General features: G+C 44.2%; 1 protein-coding gene across 1 annotated transcript in view; it reads left to right on the forward strand.

Annotated features, from left to right (window-relative positions):
- The window catches only part of LOC137377472 (transmembrane 9 superfamily member 2-like), a 158,147-nt gene extending 144,954 nt beyond the window's left edge, over positions 1 to 13,193 (forward strand). Inside the window, exon 17 of the mRNA XM_068047091.1 lies at positions 12,182 to 13,193. Within this exon, the coding sequence (XP_067903192.1) occupies positions 12,182 to 12,249 (68 nt within the window). The 3' untranslated portion in view covers positions 12,250 to 13,193. The remainder of the gene's footprint in view (positions 1 to 12,181) is intronic.
- Positions 13,194 to 21,254: the final 8,061 nt, after the last annotated feature.

Consider the following 21,254-nt stretch of genomic DNA (forward strand, 5'->3'; position numbering starts at 1 on the left):
CACGGCCAATCGTTGTGTCGTCTGCAGGCTTCTTGATCAGGCCCCCTACATTTATGTCCAAATCGTTAATATATACCACAAAAAGCAAGAGACCCAGTACTGAGCCCTACGGAACATCACTGGAAACAGCCCTTCAGTCGCAAAAACAGTTGTCAACAATTACCCTTTGTTTCCTGCCACTGAGTCAATTTTGTATCCACCTTGCTACATTTCCCTGGATCCCATGGGTTTTTTTTTTTAACCAGTCTGCCATGTGGTACCTTGTCAAAAGCCTTGTTGACCACATCAACTGCACTACCCTCATCAATCCTTGTTCTTCAAAAAGCTCAATCAAGTTAGTCAGACAAGGTCTTCCCTTAACAAATCGATGCTGACTATCCTTGATTAATTTGTGCCCTTCTAAGTGACAGTTTATCCTGTCTCTAACAATTAATCCCAATAATTTGCCCACTACTGAGGTGAGACTGACTGGCCTGTAATTATTCGGTCTATCCTTCACTCCCTTTTTAAACAGAGGTACAAGGTTAGTCAGTCCTCCAATCCTCCGGCATTACACCTGTGTTCAGTGAGGACTGGAAAATGACGGACAGACCTTCAGCTATATCCCATCTGGCTTCTTTTAACAGCCTGAGTTACATTTCATTTGGCCCTGGTGATTTATCAACTTTCAAGGATGCCAATCCCATTATTACTTCCTCTCTCCCTATGTTTAACACATCCAGTACTTCACACCCCTCTTCCTTCACTGCATTATGTGCATCATCTCCCTCTTTTGTGAAGACAGGCCCAAAGTATTCATGAAGAACAATACCAACATCTTCCGTCCCTACACGTATGTTACCTTTTTGGTCTTTTATGGACCCTACTCTTCCCTTAGTCATCCTTTTAAGCTTTCATTTTCTGTCTTATTTTGCTTTGTCAGCCCCTTGACATCCATGGGGCTCTAGATTTGGCCATCCCACCTTTTTTCTTTTTTTACTTTTTGTACTTTGTTTACTCTGAACCCCTTGAATCTCCCCTTTAAATGCCTCCCACTGCTCTGACACTGATTTACCTTCAAGTAGCTGTTTCCAGTCAACTTTCACTAAATCACTCCTCTGCTTAGTAAAATTGGCCTTGACCCAGTTGAGAACTCTAACTCCTGTTCTTTTTTTTTAAAGAGATACAGCACTGAAACAGGCCCTTTGGCCCACCGAGTCTGTGCTGACCATCAACCACCCATTTATACTAATCCTACATTAATCCCATATCCCCTACCACATCCCCACCTTCCTTCAATTCTCCTACCATTTACCTACACTGAGGGCAATTTACAATGGACAATTTACCTATCAACCTGCAAGTCTTTGGCTGTGGGAAGAAACCCACACGGTCACAGGGAGAACTTGCAAACTCCGCACAGGCAGTACCCAGAACTGAACCTGGGTCGCTGCAGCTGTGAGGCTGCGGTGCTGACCACTGCGCCACTGTGCCGTCCATCCTTGACCTTTTCCATAATTATGTTAAAACTGCCTGAATTATGATCACTACCACCAAAGTGCTCTCCCACTGACACTCCTTCCACCTGTCCAGCTTCATTTCCTAAAGCTAAGTCTAAAACTGCACCCTCTCTTGTTGGACTTGCTATATACTGGTCTTAAAAGTTCTCTTGACTGCACCTCGAATTCTGCTCCCTTAATTCCTTTCACACTAAAACTATCCCAGTTAATATTGGAATAGTTAAAATCCCCTCCTATTACTGCCCTGTTGTTTTTGCACTTCTCAGATTTGTTTACATATCTGCTCTTCTATCTCCCTCTGACTGGGGGTCTACAGTACACTCCCAGCATTGTGACAGCCCCTTTTTTGTTCCTTAGCTCGATCCATATGGCCTCATTTGATGAAACCTTCCAACATATTATCCCTCCTCACAGTTGTAATTGTTTCTTTGACCAAAATTGCCACTCCCCCTCCTTTTTTATCCCCCTCCCTATTGCATCTGAAAACCCTGTAACCAGGAAGGTTGAGCTGCCATTCCTATCCCCCCCTCATGCCATATTTCTGTAATAGCTATGATATCATACTGCCACGTGTCTATCTGTGTCCTCAGCTCATCTGCTTTATTTGCTTTACTCCTTGCATTGAAATAGATACCCTTGAGCACTACCAAACTCTCTGTATTTACTAACCTTTGTTTCCTCTGACTTCCAGACTCATCCACTAATTTTCTGCCTTCCATTTTCAATTCTGATTCTCTCCCAACTGAGTCTGCCTTCAGGTCCCCATCCCCCTGCCAAACCAGTTTAAACCCTCCCCAACAGCACTAGCAAAATGTCCCCTAAGGGAATCAGTGCCGGCTCTATTCAGGTGCAACCTGTCCGGCCTGTACAGGCCCCATCTCCGCCAGAACCGGTCCCATTGTCCCAAGAATTTGAAACCCTCCTTCCTGCACCGTCTTTCCAGCCACACATTCATCTGTCTTCTCCTTGGGAGTAATCCGGAGATTACTACTTTTGAGGTCCTGCTTGCTAATTTCTTACCTAGCTCAGTAAACTCTTTCTGCAGGACCCCATCCTTCATTCTGCCTATGTCGTTAGTACCAATGTATACCACAACTGCTGGCTGTTCACCTTCCCCACTCAGGATTCTCTGCAGCCAATCAGTGACATCCTTGACTCTGACACTAGGGAGACAACACACCATCCTGGATTCACATCTGCGGCCACAGAAACACCTGTCTGTTGCCCTGTCTATTGAAGCTCCAATCACTATCACTCTCCCAGTCTTCCTTGTGCCCCCCTGTGCAGCTGAGCCACCCGTGGTGCCATGGCCTTGGCTCTGGCTGCACTCCCTAGATGAACCATCATCTTCCTCAGTATTCAGTACTGAATACGTGTTGGAGAGTGAAACGCACTCAGGGGTCTCCTGCACTACCTGCCTGTTTCTTCTTGACTGTCTGGTGGTCACCCATTCCTTCTCTCCCCGGTTACACTTAAGCTGGGTGACCACATCTATAAACAAAGCTTCTATTAAGCTTCATCAGAACAGTGCAGGAGGTCAAGGACACAGTGGAAGGATTAAAGTAATTGGCATCCAGAAACGCGGAGTCACACTTGTGAACTGAATGTAGGCATTCCACAAAGCAGTCACCTAATCTGCATTTGATCTCACCAATGTAGAGGAGACTGCTTTGTGAAGTAGCAAATAAAGTACGGGGATCGAGCGGAGAAGCAGGACTGACCAGATAGCTCTGTGGAGAGCCTGCATGGACTCGATGACTCCTCCGCTCTATCCCCGTAGCCCTGCAAGTTAATTTCCTTCAAGTGCCCATCCAGTTTCCTTTTGAAATCATTGTCTCTGCTTCCACCAGCCTTGTAGGCAGTGAGTTCCAGGACATTACCATTCATTGCGTAAAAAGTTCTTTTTCACATTCCCCCTCGCATTTCTTGTCTGAAACCTTAAATCTGTGTCCCCTAGTCCTTGTACCGTCAGCTAATGGGGACAGTTCTTCCTTGTCTACCTTACCTAAACCTGCCATAATCTTGTACACCTCTATCAAATCTCCCCTCAATCTCCTTTGCTCCAAGGAGAACAACCTTCGCTTCTTCAGCCTAATATTATAACTAAAGTTCCCCATCCCTGGAACCATTCTGGTAAATCTCCTCTGCACCCTGTCAAGGACCCTCACGTCCTTCCTAAAGTGTGGTGACCAGAACTAGACGCATTGCTGTAGTTGTGGCCTAACCACAGCTTTATAAAGGTACTTGACATGTGAAGGAGTGTTTGGGGCCCTGGGCAGTGAGGAGGTGAAGGGGCAGATGTTGCATCTCCTGCACATTACATAGGAACGTGCTGTGGGGAGGGGCTGTTGTGGATGGTAGAGTTCCTTCAGAATGCTGAAAGGGGAGCAAAGGTGAAGATGTATTTGTTGGTGGTGACATCATGCTGAAATGGCAGAGCATGATGCGTTGAATCTGGAGGCTGTTAGGGTGTAAGATGAGGACAAGGGGAGCCCTATCGTGATTCTGGGAGGGCAGGCATAAGAGCAAAAGTATGAGAAATGGAATGGACATGTTTGAAGGCCCTGTTGACCACAGTGGAGGGGAATTTTCCGAACAGATGCGATGGCGATGAACTGGAAATCATAGTTCATAGAATGAACAAACCAGATAAGAGAAGTAAAAGTTGGAACATCTAGGCAATAGTGACCATAATATGATGCACTTTAAAGTAATAGAAAAGGGCATAAGTATGATGAAAATCAGGTTATTAGGTTAGAGAAAAGCTGATTTTGAGGGACTGAGTATAGAACTTGGGGGGAAAAAAATGGGTAATAAAATTGGCAAACAGCGATGAGGAACAACAATGTGAAACATTTAAAATCCTGCTCAACAGAGTGCAGGAAACAAATTCTGCTAAAAGGAAAGAACAAACTAAACACTGCAATAAAGACGTAAGGGAACAATTGAGTTTTAAGAAAGAGACAGACATTAAGTATCTAGACAGCAGAGGAGTGCACGATGAGAGAATACAAAGAAATTAGGACAGAAATCAAAAAAATTAGGAAGGCAAAGAGGAACTATGAAACTAAATTATCATGGAACATAAAACAATAGTAAAATGTTTTACAGGCACATCAATTAAAAAGGAAGGCTGGAATGGGAATAGGACCATTAAGGGATAGACAGAATAATACCACAGGTAACAATAGAGAGATGGCAGAAACATGAAATCATTATTTCACTTCAGTATTTACGAGGGAGACAGAACAGGTCGACATGACATTGAATGAGGAGATGAGTAATCAGATAAATGCATTTAAATTTTTTTTTAAAGGAGTTGCATTAAATAAACTGATCAAAGCCACTGGTCTGGATGGATTGCTTCCACGCATTTTAAAAGAATCTAGGGAAGAGATAACAGAGGCATTACTACACATATTTATAATTCGTTAAAAGCTGTAGTGCCAGAGGACTGGTGGGTAGCTAACGTAATTCCTGTATTTAAGAAGAGGGACAGAACATGCCCAGAGAATTATAGTCCAGTCAGCTTAACATCGGTAGTCGGAAAAATAATGGAATCCCTACTAAAGGAGAAAATAGAAGAACATCAAATATATTTTTCTAGGGCGGCGCAGTGGTTAGCACTGCAGCCTTACAGCTCCAGTGACCCGGGTTCCGTTCTGGGTACTGCCTGTGCGGAGTTTGCAAGTTCTCCCTGTGACTGCGTGGGTTTTCTCCGGGTGCTCCGGTTTCCTCCCACAAGCCAAAAGACTTGCAGGTTGGTAGGTAAATTGGCCATTATAAATTGCCCCTAGTGTAGGTAGGTGGTAGGAGAATGCTGGGGATGTGGTAGGGAATATGGAGTTAATGTAAGATTGGTATAAAATGGGTGGTTGTTGGTCGGCACAGACTCGGTGGGCTGAAGGGCCTGTTTCAGTGCTGTATCTCTAAATATATAAATAAATCTAGAAAAGAAAAATATAATAATGAATAGTCAGCATGGATTTCAAAAGGGAAAATCTTGCTTGACCTGCCTTACTGAATTTTTTGAGGCTCACAAAGCATATACAATGGTAATGCAATAGATGTAATTTATCTGGATTTTCAAAAGGCCTTTGATAATGTGCCCCATAATAGACTAATGAATAAGGTCAGAGATTGTGGAGTCAGGGGACAAGTGGCAGAATGGATTTACTAGCTGGATTCTAGACAGAAAACAGAGAGTGGGAGTCAAGGGTAGTTATTCAGAGTAGCAGAAGGTGAGAAGTGGTGTTCCACAAGGACCATTGCTGGGACCGCTGCTGTTCACAATTTACATTAATGATTTGGACTTTGAAATCAAAAACACAATTTCTAAATTTACGGATGACACCAAATTGGGGGGATAGTCAATACAGATTACAGGAGGACGTTAATCTTACAGACTATAGGGAGGTCACTTATTACCTGGAAGGTGTGAGTTTTGGTGAGGTAGAGAAACAAAGAGATCTCTGAGTACAAATACACCAATCACTAAAATTTGTGCCACAGGTTCCACACAGGAGTGCACTGCCTGAGAGTGTGGTGGAAGCAGGTTCAAAAGAGAATTAGACTGTTAACTGAAAAGGACGAATGCAGGATTACGGAGAGAAGGCGGGGGAATGGCATTCACTGAATTGTTCATTTGGAGAGCCAGTGCCGACATGGTGGGCTGAATGGCCTCCTGCACTGTAACAATTCTGTGATTCCAAGGTTAGCAAAGCCATTTTTGAAAAAAAGCACTAGGCTTTATTTCTAGAGGGATAATATTGAAAAGTAGGGAAGTTATGCTAGACCTGTATTGAATCTTGGTTAGACCACACTTAGAGTACTGTGTGCAGCTCTGGTCACCATATTGTAGAAAGGATTTAGAAGCACTGGAGAGCCTGTTTTTGTGGTATATATTGTTCCAAGAGTTTTGTTTTTGTATTGAAAGCTTAGAATTCTGTGGGGTTTTTTTAAACTGAGGAAATGATTTTTCTGTGGACATTGATAGCTGAAACTTAGTGGGTTTGGACTGATTGAAATACACAGACTGCAAGGCACCTGTTTCCAAACCTATCAGCAGGGGGATGACGGGTCAAGATTTATGATTGCCATGTGACTTGATTGTTGAAGTTAGTTTTACTTCTGGATTGTCAAATGACTGAGCTGGACAAGGAGCTGGCAGTTAAAATCTGGCTGTGACCTGACTGGAGAAAAAGACCCCTCTTTTAAAAGGGAACCTGCATCTCTTGAAAAAGAAATCCTGTATTTGAAAGGTAGCAGATTCCTGTTGCCTCCTGTCTCCGAAGAATTCCTGCATCCAGTGTGGTTCCTGTTGCCTCCTGTGTTTTGGGAAATCCTGGAACTTGCAGAAAGTTTCTACTGCTGTGTTGCTGCAGTGAGTCCTGAGCAGACTGGTTGCTGCACCCCGGCTGAAAGACCTGTGTGACGCTTGGTGCAGACAAATTGCCTTGAATGCCTACCCATCACAGACTTTCAACCTTGTGTAGAGAGACTTCGAGTGGCATCCGTTGATTCGACTCTGGGACACCTCACCATACTGAAAACATTCTACCAGAATGTGAAAGACTCAATAATTTAATTTTTTCTTTCTTTGTTCCTAATAAACAGCTGTAAACCAAAAATCCTTTTTCCTGGTTAACTAGTTTTTGAATGTATGTGTGTGCACTTGAGGGCTAGGAAGAATAAGGAGTTTTTAAAAATCTTTTCATATATAGATTTTCTCATTATTGTTTAAGACTTATTTCTTTTCTAATATTTAATGTTGTTAAAAGAAACCTGATTTGGTGTGCTTTATTCTGGGGGACAAATAGTGTCTAATTTGGCTATTCTTTGGTATGTGGGAAACTTTCTTGATATGCTGTGACCTGTGGAGTAATGGGATTGAATTAACAGTGCATTACTACCGCCTTGGCGTAACAATATGCTATGTAATCCATGGAATGATTACACAGAGAAGGAGGCCATTCGAGCTGTCGAGTCCATGCTGGTTCTCTACAAGAGCAGTTTAGCTAGTCCCACTCCCCTGCCTGTACCCTATAGCCCTGCAAATTCTTTCTCGTCAAGTACTTATCCAATTCCCTTTTGAAAGCCACAATTGAATTTGCCTCTACCACGCACAGGCAATGCATTCCAGATCCTAACCACTCACTGCATTAAAAAAAAGATTTTCCTCATGTCGCTTTGCTTCTTTTGCCAATCACCTTAAATCAGTCTTCTGGTTCCGGACCCTCATGATTTTGAACCTTCAAATTTCCTTTCAAGCTTCTCTTCTCTAAGGAGAACAACTCCAGCTTCTCCGATCTAGCCACATAACTGAAGTCCCTCATCCCTGGGAACTAAAAACTTTGAGCAAAGAGTTGGGTTTCCTACAAAGTGTTAGCAATTTAGAACAAACTGACAAGTGGCAAAGATAACATAACATAAGAAATAGGAGTAGGCCATACAACCCTTTGAGTCTGCTCACAGTTCAGCAGGGTCATGACAGATCATTCTACCTCAACTCCACTTTCCTGCTCTATCTCAATATCCCTTGATGCACTTAGTACCAAAATTTTATCAGTCTCAGCCTTGAATATACTCAATGATGGAGCATCTACAGCTCTCGGAAGTAGAGAATTCCAAAATATTCACAACCCTTTGAAGAAATTTCTCATCTCCGTCCTAAACACCTACCCCCTTATCCTCAGACTATGACGCTTCATACTAGACTTTCCAGCCAGGGAAAGCAGCCTCTCAGCATCTGGCATGTCAAGCCCTTTCACAATTTTATACATTTCAATGACATCTGCTCTCATTTTTCTAAACTCCAGAGAATATAGGCCCATTTTACATGATCTCTTGCAAAAGGTTAGCATGCAGGTACAAGAAGTGATCAGGAAGGCAAATGCAATGTTGTCTTTTATTGCAAGAGGAATGGAATATAAAAGTAGAGATGTTTTGCTATAGTTGTACAGGGCATTGGTGAGACCACATCTTAGCGTATTGTGTACAGTTTTGGTCTCCTTACACAAGAAAGGGCATAATTGTATTGCAAGCAATCAAAGGTTATTGCAGAAAATAAAAGCACATGGTGTAGGGGGTAACATATCGGCATGGATCGAAGATTGGCTGGCTAACAGGAAACAGGGTAGGCATAAACGGATTATTTTCTGATTGGCAAGATGTAATGAGTGGTGTGCCATAGGGATCGGTGCTGGGGCCTCAACTTTTTACAATTTATATAAATGACTTAGATGAAGGGACCGAAGGTATGGTTGTTAAATTTGCTGATGACACAAAGATAGGTAGGAAAGTAAGTTGTGAAGAGGACATAAGGAGGCTACAGAGGGCTATAGATAGGTTAAGTGAGTGGGCAAAGACCTGGCAAATGGACTATAATGTGGGAAAGTGGGAAATTGTCCACTTTGGCAGGAAGAATAAAAAAGAAGCACATTATCTGAATGGTGAGAGATTGCAGAGCTCTGAGATGCAGAGGGATCTGAGTGTCCTAGTGCATGAATCACAAAAGATTAATATGCAGGTACAGCATGTAATTAGGAAAGCTAATAGAATGTTATCGTTTATCACGAGGGGAATTGAATACCAAAGTAGGGAGGTTATGCTTCAGCTATACAGGGCATTGGTGAGACCACATCTGGAGTACTGTGTCCAGTACTGGTCTTCTTATTTAAGGAAAGATGTAAATACATTAGAAGCAGTTCAGAGAAGGTTTACTGGACTAATACCTGGAATGGGCGGTTGTCTTATGAGGAAAGATTGGACAGGCTAGGCTTGTATCCGCTGGAACTTAGAAGCGTAAGAGGCAACTTGAGTGAAACATATAAGATCTTTAGGGGTCCTAACAGGGTGGATGTGGAAAGGATGTTTCCCCTTGTGGGAGAATCAAGAGCTAGGAATCACTGTTTAAAAATAAGGGGTTGCCCATTTAAGACAGGGATGAGGAGAATTTTTTTCTCTGAGGGTTGTGAGTCTTTGGAACTCTTCCTCAAAAGGCAGTGGAAGCAGAGTCTTTGAATATTTTTAAGGCAGAGGTAGATAGATTCTTGATAAGCAAAGGGGTGAAAGGTTATCGGGGGTAGGTGGAAATGCGGAGTAATCAGTTCAGCCATGAACTTGTTGAATGGCAGAGCAGGCTCGAAGGGCCGAGTGGCCTACTCCTGCTCCTAATTCATATGTTCATAAGCAGTTCAGAGAAGGTTCACTTGACTGATTCCTGGGATGAGAGGGTTATATGAGAAAAGGTTGGACAAGTTGGCTCTGTATCCATTGGAGTTTAGATAATGAAAGGTGATCTTATTGAAATAAATAAGATCCTGAGGGGACTTGACAGGGTGGATGTTGAAAGGATGTTCCCCCTTGAGGGAGAGACTAAAACTAGGAGTACAGTTTAAAAATGAGGTCTTCCATTTTAGGCAGAGGTGAGAAATTTTTTCTCTGAGGGTTGAGAATCTGTGAAACTCTCTTCCCCAGAGAGTGGTGCAGGCAGACATAGATCCTTGACAGACAAGGGAGTCAAAGGGTATCGGTAGGCAGGAAAGCGGAATTGAGTCCACAAACAGATCAGCCGTGATCTTATAGAAGTTGGTGCAGGTTCGAGGGGCCGAATAGCCGCCTCCTGCTCCTAATTGGTTATGTTCATATGTACAGCAGAGCTCGCATCCCAAGAATCAATCTAATGAACCTTCGTTGTACCGTCTGAGACAAATTCATTCTTCCTTGGGTACAGAGAACAAAACTGTACACAGTATTCTGGGTGTGGCCGCACCAAAGCTCTATTGAATTGCAGCAGGACTTCTTACTCTTGTACGCCAACTCCCTTGCAATAGAGGCTAATATACCATTTGATTTCCTAATTGATTGATGTACCTCAGTGTTAACTTCGTGATTTATGTACATCAAAAATCCTCGAGTCCAACATTTACTAGTCACACCTTTTTTAAAAAAAAAAAGTCTGCTTTTCCATTTTTCCTACCAACGTGAATAATTTCACACTTCTCCAGATTATCTACCACCTTCTTGTCCAAGCGCTTGAGTGACATATATCCCTTTGTAACCGCTTTGCATCATCCCTCATAGCTGACTTTCCCACCTAGCATTGTATCATCAGTAAACTTGGATACGTTACACTTGGTCTCCTCATCTAAGCCATTGATATAGATTGTAACTAGCTGAGGCCCAAGCACTGATCCTTGTAATATTTTACTTGTCACACCCTGTCATCCCAAAAATGACCTGTTTGTTCCTACTGTTTTCTGTCTGTTAACCAATCCTCAATCCACAGTAATATATTACCCCCAATCCCATGAGTTTTTAATTTGAAAATCCAAATATACTACATTAATTAGTTCTCCCTTATCAACCCAGCTGGTTACAGCCTTAAGAAAGCTGGAATAGATTTGCCAAACACTATTTCGCTTTCATAAAACGGTATTGACTCTGCCTGATCATATTGTGTTGCCATGTCCTTTCTACAGATCTTTAAAAGGGAACTTGACAAGTTGCTGTGAGAATAGGGCATTTTCAGTTGTTGGGAAAGAACGGAAGGAGGATGGGAAGAAAAGAACTTGCATTTCTTTTGAGACTTGCAAGTCCCAAAATGTTTCACAACCAATCAAGTACTTTTGAAATATAATGATGGTTGTAATGTAGGAAACCTGTTGTGTTACTGTGTAAAAGCAGGAACCAGCAAACCACTTAGACCAGATTCCACCACCGGGGTTGTCATTGAGCACTAGTGGCTGATTCGGTGGAATGCTGTTGTGATATCTGTCCATATATGTATAATTTGCCCGATGCCAAAGTCTGGAAATGCTACTAAGCCAGTCTTCTTCTGGGTGGTTGGCATAACCGATCAATTCATCTGTTGCCCACCTTCCCAGCAACTAAATCCTTTGGTAAGTGGTACCTCTGCCTTACAGGACACTGGAAGAACTCTCCTTCCTTCTGATTGCCATGGTAACTTTTTATGTTCAGTTGAGCAGTGATGGACGGGGCTTCAGTTTAATGTCTCATCTGACAATCGCCAAGTGTCAGCCTAGATTATGTGCTCAGTTCCTGGAGTGGAACTTGAACACATTAGTGAACCAGATGGGTTTTTACAACAATCCAGTAGTTTCATTGTCACCATTAGTGAGACCAGCTTGTTATTCTGGATTTATTTAATTAATTGAATTTAAATTTCCTAGCTGCCATCATGAGATTTGAATTTATGTCTCAGATTATTAGACACAAGGCATCTGGCTTATGAGTCCAGTAACATGACCACAATGCTACCATACCCTAACCTGCTTTTTTCCCCATATGCCTGCAATTTGTTTTTCCTCCGATATTAATCCAGTTTCCCCTTTGAAGTATCATGTGATGTATTGCAATACTTACTTTTGAATGTTACAGCAATGGGCGAAAATGCCTTTGTTATGCTATAGCAAGCCCATAGTGTAGTGAGGCACTTGAACAGTGTAATGATAAAACTAATAATTACAGCTGCACAAATGCATTAGTGAAACACCAGCACTGAGGAAATGTCCAAAACTAGGCCAGGTAGCCTGCTATTGTTGGTACCAGTGAAACCTCTTAACTAGAGGCTATTAATGAATAAAGTTTTTTTCTGTCTACAATGCTGCCATGTGTGATTAATAATTTCTTGGCGCCTTAACTGTTTTTCTTTGTTTCAGGGACTATTGGATTTTTTGCCTGTTTTTGGTTCGTCAACAAGATTTATAGTATCGTGAAGGTGGATTAACAATGGGCTCGATGTGGAGCAGGCTACGATGTGTATTTTCTTTTTCTTTGCATTTAAAATATTTATCATATAGCTTCAATTCCTGAAAATTTTCTAGAGAACATTAACTTTTAATTGCAAATCTAGGATAATTGCAACAATAAAAATAGTTTAGTTCATAGTCACTGTCATTTTGCAATCATGTACTTCTGGTTAAAGTAACGGGTCAGGAAAAGCTTGACTGGCAGCTGTAAATTCGGAAGCCTTTAATTCAATGCATAGGCCTTGACATATTCATTTTGGTTTGTAGTGCATGCTTGGGCTCGCTCTCAGACTCCATGCCATTGGTGGGGTGGAGTCTTGCCCAGCAGGAGAGTGTGGTGGATATCTGGGCACAGACTTCCAACAGTGCAGCAGCAGCGCACCCAGATTTCCAGCACACACTTCCGCTCTAGGCTTCCCGCTGGTCACACACGGTCGAGGAACGACTCCTGCTGTGTTTATTCCAAAGATGTCAGTCACTGTGCTCTGGTGTTTTTCAGTTCCAAGGTTTGTGCTTGAATAGATAATTTAATAATTTTACTAAAAAAAAAGAATTTTGAAATTCTGCATTTAAAAAACATTGCAATAATATCAATTGATTGTACATAGACCTTTTGTCCTTTCCTTTCTAATGTAAATACATATGGAATTACATTAACTGATTTATCCCCTTTGTTTAAAGTTAAATTTGAATTGGTTCCCATTACCCCAACAGCAGCAAAGGTTTGATGTTCTTTTATCTGTATTTTCTTGTACTGTGCTATTTTGTAAATAGTACCCCCAAGATTCACATTAATTTGAATAAGGGGTTGTGTAACTAGTACGTTAAATAGCACAGGTTGGTGGCTGTTATCTATCCACAGTGCCTGATTATGTCTTGAACATATACCAATTTTTGTTCAATAAACATGAGATGAATCACCCTTTTTACCCATGTAGAGTTCTTAATAAAGCTTCATTGTAAATTGATTAAAAACATTTACAAGAAAAAGTTTCAAAATCTGTAAATTTACATTTACAAATTTCACCATTTGGGGTACAGTTAGACTTGTATTAAACACACACACAGACCAGTTGTGATCACAGAATTCAGTGCTTAACAAAACTCAAAAGCACAATGTTAAAATTAAAACTAAGCCATTTAGGAATGAAATCTCACAAACGGTAGTGGAAACCTGTAACTCACTCCCTCAAAGGGTAATGAGGACCAACTAAAATTTTCAAGGTTGAGATTGATAGATTTTTATTTGGTAAGGGTATTGAAGGATATGGAACAAAGGCGGGTAAACGGGGTTGAGATGCATGATCTAACTGAATGGCGGAGCAGACTCGAGAGGCTGAGTGGGCTATTCCTGTTCTTTTCCTCAAACAGGGCTATAAAAGTGCATATTTGTAGGATAATGTCATCTAAGATTCCTGGAGCAATAAAATGATATGAGTTTCACTTTTATATTGCGGGTCAGGGACAAGTCTCTCTAACTAACTGGGAAGTTTTACTTGTGCTTATTCAACTGCCAGCCAAACAAGTGAGCTGAGCCTAGTAGTGGCGTATAGAAGATGTTTCCACTTGTCCGGAGTCCAAAGCTAGGAGCCATAAATATGATAGTCACTAATAAATCCAATAAGGAATTCAGGAGAAATTCTTTATCCAGAGAGTGGTGAGAATGTGGAACTCACTACCACAGGGAGTGGTTGAGGTGAATAGTATCGATACATTTAAGGGGAAGCTGGATAAACACAAGGGAGAAAGGGATAGAAAGATATACTGAAATTGGGTGAGATGAAGAGGTGTGGGAGGGGGCTCGTGTGGAGCATAAACACTGGTACGAATTAGCTGGATCGAGTGGCCAGTTTCTGTGCTGTAAATTCTATGTCATTGGTCCATGAGTGATATTTGAGATAAACCACTGAGTTAAAAAAAAAAGAGGTATACTGGAGCAGTGGATTCACACATGAACTTGGAGAGGTCAACAAAATAGAGGAGCAATCGAGAGGGCAAGGGATAGAAAACATGCAGGTGATGAGTGGGGACTGGGAATTCAGAGAATGCTGTGAATATGGGGCGAGGAAAGGAAATGATGGGCAGCTAGAAGCCAGGAGTGGCTAGAGACAGACTGTGTAGCAGGTGGTAGGAACTTAGCAACAGAGACATCTGCCAGGAACGGTGAAATCTGGGGTTTGGGACTGTTGATAACAGAATATGGATAAAGTCTGAGTATAATGGTGATATTAGGAACAAAAGCAAGTCACGCAGTCTCACGAGCCTTCTCTGCCATTCAATCAGATCATGACCGAATTGTACCTCAACTCCATTTTTCTGGGTAAGCTCCATAATCCTTTGATGTACTTAACAAAAATCAGTCTATCTTAGTCTTGAAAACTCCAATTGTCTGCCAGCATCCACAGGCTTTTTCCGGGCGAGGGGAGAGACAATTCCAGATTTGTAGTACCCAAATTGGGTAGGAGGATGTCATCAAACTATGGCACTCGGCCTTGCTGTTGGGAGGGTGTAAATGAATGAAGACCCAGGTAGTAAACGGCTGATACATTTGCCAGGTTCAGGGAAAGAGTCGGTTTCTAGCACAGACATTACAAGGACGTTGCACAGGCTGCTGGCTTCATTTCAGCAGTGAGAGCGATTGCAACCAGCTAATTGCCAAAGCCTGCATGCTATAAGCCCTAGAAATACTGGTCGGATAACACAGCTAAGTATTTCAAGTTCCAGAAATGGAGTAAAATAGGTCTCCGGATACAGGAAAAGCCAGCATACCCTGGAAAATTGTTACGGGTAAGTATTGTTACGACCAGGTGAGAAAGAGGTCCAGGGTTCCCTTTCAGCCTTCACCTGGTCTCACTGTAATAGGGGTTTTTTTTTTACACACTGTTTTTAGCTCGCTACCACCCCCCCCCCCCCCCCCCCACCCCCAGTGAATCCTTGTTCACCACTTTCCAATTATAAGGTAAAGAAACAAGCACAAACAGGCTTTCTTAGTTTTAAAAGAAGAAAGGTGAAATTTTATTCAACTTAAAGTCGAATTCGGTTGACGCCTAAGGATACATGACGTGCCCACGCTAGCATGCAAACATGATACACACATGCAAATAGAGACAGAAAAGAGCAGAAGAAAAATTAAAGTGTAAAGGTTTGAGGCAATATATGAAGAGTTGTTATGGTTCTTCGAGCTCACTGTAGAGTCCTTGACTGCAGGTAGTTCTTGCTGTTTGTTGGGGCCCAGTATTCTTCTTAAACCTTGTTCACTGTAGGAGACATTTCTCTCTTGGGGTTCAAGTGTCTTCAGTGGGTTTTTGGAGTTCTGTGAGAAAGAGATGGGAGCAGACAGGAGAGGCTGTGGCGAGCCTGCCTATTCCCTTCCTATTCCCTTCCTATTCATGTATTTGTCAAGATGTCTCTTAAACGTCACTATCGTATCTGCTTCCACCACCTCCCCTGGCAGCAAGTTCCAGGCACTCACCACCCTCTGTGTAAAAAAACTTGCCTCGCACATCCCCTCTAAACTTTGCCCCACGCACCTTAAACCTATGTCCCCGAGTAACTGATTCTTTCACCCTGGGAAAAAGCTTCTGACTATCCACTCTGTCCATGCCGCTCATAACTTTGTAAACCTCTATCATGTCGCCCCTCCACCTCCGTCGTTCCAGTGAAAACAATCCGAGTTTTTCCAACCTCTCCTCATAGCTAATGCCCTCCAGACCAGGCAACATCCTGGTAAACCTCCTCTGTACCCTCTCCAAAGCCTCCACGTCCTTCTGGTAGTGTGGAGACCAGAATTGCACGCAATATTCTAAGTGTGGCCTAACTAAGGTTCTGTACAGCTGCAACATGACTTGCCAATTTTTATACTCTATGCCCCGACCGATGAAGGCAAGCATGCCGTATGCCTTCGTTGACTACCTTATCCACCTGCGTTGCCACTTTCAGTGACCTGTGGACTTGTACGCCCAGATCTCTCTGCCTGTCAATACTCCGAAGGGTTCTGCCATTTACTGTATACCTCCCACCTGCATTAGACCTTCCAAAATGCATTACCTCACATTTGTCCGGATTAAACTCCAACTGCCATTTCTCCGCCCAAGTCTCCAACCGATCTATATCCTGCTGTATCCTCTGACAATCCTCATCATTATCCGCAACTCCACCAACCTTTGTGTCGTCCGCAAACTTACTAATCAGACCAGCTACATTTTCCTCCAAATCATTTATATATACGACAAATAGAAAAGGTCCCAGCACTGATCCCTGTGGAACACCACTGGTCACATCCCTCCATTCAGAAAAACACCCATCCACTGATACCCTCTGTCTTCTATGACCGAGCCAGTTCTGTATCCATCTTGCCAGCTCACTTCTGATCCCGTGTGACTTTATCTTTTGTACCAGTCTGCCATGCGGGACCTTGTCAAAGGCTTTACTAAAGTCCATATAGATAACATCCACTGCCCTTCCTTCATCAATCATCTTCGTCACTTCCTCAAAAAACTCAATCAAATTAGTAAGACACGACTTCCCCTTCACATAACCATGCTGTCTCCCGCTAATAAGTTCGTTTGTTTCCAAATGGGAGTAAATCCTGTCCCGAATAATCATCTCTAATAGTTTCCCTACCACTGATGTAAGGCTCACGGGCCTATAATTTCCTGGATTATCCTTGCCACCCTTCTTAAACAAAGGAACAACATTGGCTATTCTCCAGTCCTCTGGGACCTCACCTGTAGCCAATGAAGATGCAAAGATTTCTGTCAAGGCCCCAGCAATTTCTTTCCTTGCCTCCCTCAGTATTCTAGGGTAGATCCCATCAGGCTCTGGGGACTTATCTACTTTAATGCTTCAGTGGATGGGTGGGTCTCTTTTTCTCTGACTGTGGGGGAGGATTCTTTGTTAATTTCCCCTTAGTTCTCTGGGACACCCCTGCCTGCAGGTACTTGTGCAGACTCTACTGCACTCCCCTGTGATGCCTTGACTCGGTGAGGCCTCGTGGTTTCTCTGCCCCCTAGAGGTCTTTCTTTGTTTCTGCAGGTTCCTGTAAATGCTGTTAGCAATTCTGGTGGGGTGCTTCTTTTGTCTGCATTTATGTAGGAGGACGTGGGGTCTAACTTTTCACATTTTCAGGGTTGGCTGACGGACAGTAGGGGTTTTCATCCGGAGTTCCTCCTGGACTTCCTTTAACCTGCCCTCTTGGTCACTTTTTCCCCTTCCCGATCTAAACGTTTGTCAGCCGTGTGCCTGCCTGTCCCCTTTTGTTCTCGGCGGGGGTCCCTTACAGTTCACCACCCCTCTACTGGAGGGTCCTGCTGACACCGGTGCAAGACTTAGGGTTGTAGGTTTCACTGTAGGTTGGGGTTTCCCCTCAACATGGCACACATGGCAACTCCTGCAGTACTCCACCACATCTTTGTGGAGTTTTGGCCAGTCAAACTGCTGTCTTATGTTGGCTTTGGTCTTTCACATATCAGCATGTACAGCCACTGTAGTCTCTTAGGCCCTTCTTATTATTTATGTCTGGTACCTCTGCGGCACCACTAACTGGTGAACTACTGCCTAATTCTTGCTCTCAGGTCTGTGAGGAGAACTCCATTTCCGCATCAGTACCTCATTCTTGAAATAGTCGCAATCAGGGAATCCCTCTGCTTTTTTTTTATTCATTCATTCATGGGATGTGGGCGACGCTGGCCAGGCCAGCATTTATTGCCCATCCCTAATTGCCCTTGCGAAGGTGGTGGTGAGCTGCCTTCTTGAACCGCTGCAGTCCATGTGGGTAGGTACACTCACAGTGCTGTTAGGAAGGGAGTTCCAGGATTTTGACCCAGCGATAGTGAAGGAACGGCGATCTAGTTCCAAGTCAGGATGGTGTGTGACTTGGAGGGGAACTTGCAGGTGATGGTGTTCCCATGTATTCGCTGCCCTTGTCCTTCTAGTTGGTAGAGGTCACGGGTTTGGAAGGTGCTGTCTAAGGAGCCTTGGTGCAATGCCGCACTGCATCTTGTAGATGGTACACACTGCTGCCACTGTGCGTCAGTGGTGGAGGGAGTGAATGTTTGCAGATGGGGTGCCAATCCTGGATGGTGTTGAGCTTCTTGAGTGTTGTTGGAGCTGCACCCATCCAGGCAAGTGGAGAGTATTCCATCGCACTCCTGACTTGTGCCTTGCAGATGGTGGACAGGCTTTGGGGAGTCAGGAGGTGAGTTACTTGCCTCAGGATTCCTAGCCTCTGGCCTGCTCTTGTAGCCACAGTATTTATATGGCTACTCCAGTTCAGTTTCTGGTCAATGGTAACCCCTAGGCTGTTGATATTGGGGGATTCAGTGATGGTAATGCTGTTGAATGTCAAGGGGAGATGGTTAGATTCTCTCTTGTTGGAGATGGTCATTGCCTGGCACTTGTGTGGCGCAAATGTTACTTCCCACTTATCAGCCCAAGCCTGAATATTGTCCAGGTCTTGCTGCATTTCTACACGGACTGCTTCAGTATCTGAGGAGTCACGAATGGTGCTGAACATTGTGCAATCATCAGCGAATATCCCCACTTCTGACCTTATGATTGAAGGAAGGTCATTGATGAAGCAGCTGAAGATGGTTGGGCCCAGGACACTACCCTGAGGAACTCTTGCAGTGATGTCCTGGAGCTCAGATGATTGACCTCCAACAACCACAACCATCTTCCTTTGCGCTAGGGATAACTCCAGCCAGCGGAGGGTTTCCCCACTGATTCCCATTGATCTCAGTTTTGCTAGGGCTCCTTGATGCCATACTCGATCAAATGCTGCCTTGATGTCAAGCGCAGTCATTCTCACCTCACCTCTTGAGTTCAGCTCTTTTGTCCATGTTTGAACCAAGGCTGTAATGAGGTCAGGAGCTGAGTGGCCCTGGCGGAACCCAAACTGAGTGTCACTGAGCAGGTTATTGCGAAGCAAGTGCCGCTTGATAGCACTGTTGATGACACCTTCCATCATTTTACTGATGATTGAGAGTAGGCTGATGCGGTGGTAATTGGCCGGGTTGGACTTGTCCTGCTTTTTGTGTACAGGACATACCTGGGCAATTTTCCACGTTGCAGGGTAGATGCCAGTGTTGTCGCTGTACTGGAACAGCTTGGCTAGGGGTGCAGCAAGTTCTGGAGCACAGGTCTTCAGTACTATTGCTGGAATATTGTCAGGGCCCATAGCTTTTGCAGTATCCAATGCCTTCAGTCGTTTCTTGATATCACGCGGAGTGAATCGAATTGGCTGAAGTCTGGCATCTGTGATGCTGGGGACTTCAGGAGGAGGCTGAGATGGATCATCAACTCGGCATTTCTGGCTGAAGATTGTTGAAAATGCTTCAGCCTTATCTTTTGCACTGATGTACTGGGCTCCCCCATCATTGAGGATGGGGATATTTGTGGAGCCATCTTCTCCAGTTAGTTGTTTAATTGTCCACCACCATTCACGGCTGGATGTGGCAGGACTGTAGAGCTTCGATCTGATCCGTTGGTTCTGGGATCGCTTAGCTCGGTCTATCGCATGCTGCTTACGCAGTTTGGCATGCAGATAGTCCTGTGTTGTAGCTTCACCAGATTGACACCTCGTTTTGAGGTATGCCTGGTGCTGCTCCTGGCATGCCCTCCTGCACTCTTCATTGAACCACGGTTGGTCTCCTGGCTTGATAGTAATGGTAGAGTGTGGGATATGCCGGGCCATGAGGTTACAGATTGTGGTTGAGTACAATTCTGCTGCTGCTGATGGCCCACAGCGCCTCATGGATGCCCAGTTTTGCATTGCTAGCTCTGTTTGAAATCTATCCCATTTAGCACGGTGATAGTGCCACACAACACGACGGACGGTATCCTCAATGTGAAGGCAGGACTTCGTCTCCGCAAGGACTGTGCGGTGGTCACTCCTACCAATACAGTCATGGACAGAAGCATCTGCAGCAGGCAGATTGGTGAGGACGAGGTCAAGTATGTTTTTCCTCGTGTTGGTTCCCCCACCACCTGCCGCATACCCAGTCTAGCAGATATGTCCTTTAGGACTCGGCCAGCTCGGTCAGTAGTGGTGCTACCGAGCCACTCTTGGTGATGGACATTGATGTCCCCCACCCAGAGTACATTTTGTGTCCTTGCCACCCTCAGTGCTTCCTCCAAGTGGTGTTCAACATGGTGGAGTACTGAGTCATCAGCTGAGGGAGGGCAGTAGGTGGTAATCAGTAGGAGGTTACCTTGCCCATGTTTGACCTGATGTCATGAGACTTCATGGGGTCAGGAGTCGATGTTGAGGACTCCCAGGGCAACTCCCTCCCTACTATATACCACTGTGCCTCCACCTCTGGTGGGTCTGTCCTGCCGGTGGGACAGGACATACACGAGGATGGTGATGGAAGTGTCTGGGACCTTGTCTGTAAGGTATGATTCCGTGAGTATGACTATGTCAGGCTGTTGCTTGACTAGTCTGTGGGACAGCTCTCCCATCTTTGGCACAAGCCCCCAGATGTTAGTAAGGAGAACTTTGCAGGGTCTACAGGGCTGTGTTTGCCGTTGTCGTTTCCGGTGCCTAGGTCGATGCCGGGTGATCCGTCCAGTTTCATTCCTTTTTATTGACTTCGTAGTGGTTAAATACAACTGAGTGGCTTGCTGGGCCATTTCAGAGGGCATGTAAGAGTTAACCACATTGCTGTGGGTCTTTCAGACTAGGCAGCCTGTGCTAACTCTTGCAATACTGGGTCGGCTCACTGAGCCTCAGCTAGGGAAAATCCATTTAATTCATTCCCTGGGTCTCCTAACTTTCCAAAGAAAGTCTTGGACAGACAGACCTGGTTATCTGCCTGCAGTGCTAATGCACTCTCCTCTGGGGGAGCTGGTTTGATCATGGTCTGATCCACTGCACATTCAGGGACTCTGCAGGGGTCCGTCTCCTGCCACTGCCCTGTCTCTCTGACCTCCTGCAGTCTTTCTTTTACCATTGTGGGGGCGGGGGGGGGGGGGGCGTGGGGGG

This window comes from Heterodontus francisci, chromosome 15, assembly GCF_036365525.1.
Source record: "Heterodontus francisci isolate sHetFra1 chromosome 15, sHetFra1.hap1, whole genome shotgun sequence".
Classification (NCBI taxonomy): Eukaryota; Metazoa; Chordata; class Chondrichthyes; order Heterodontiformes; family Heterodontidae; genus Heterodontus; species Heterodontus francisci.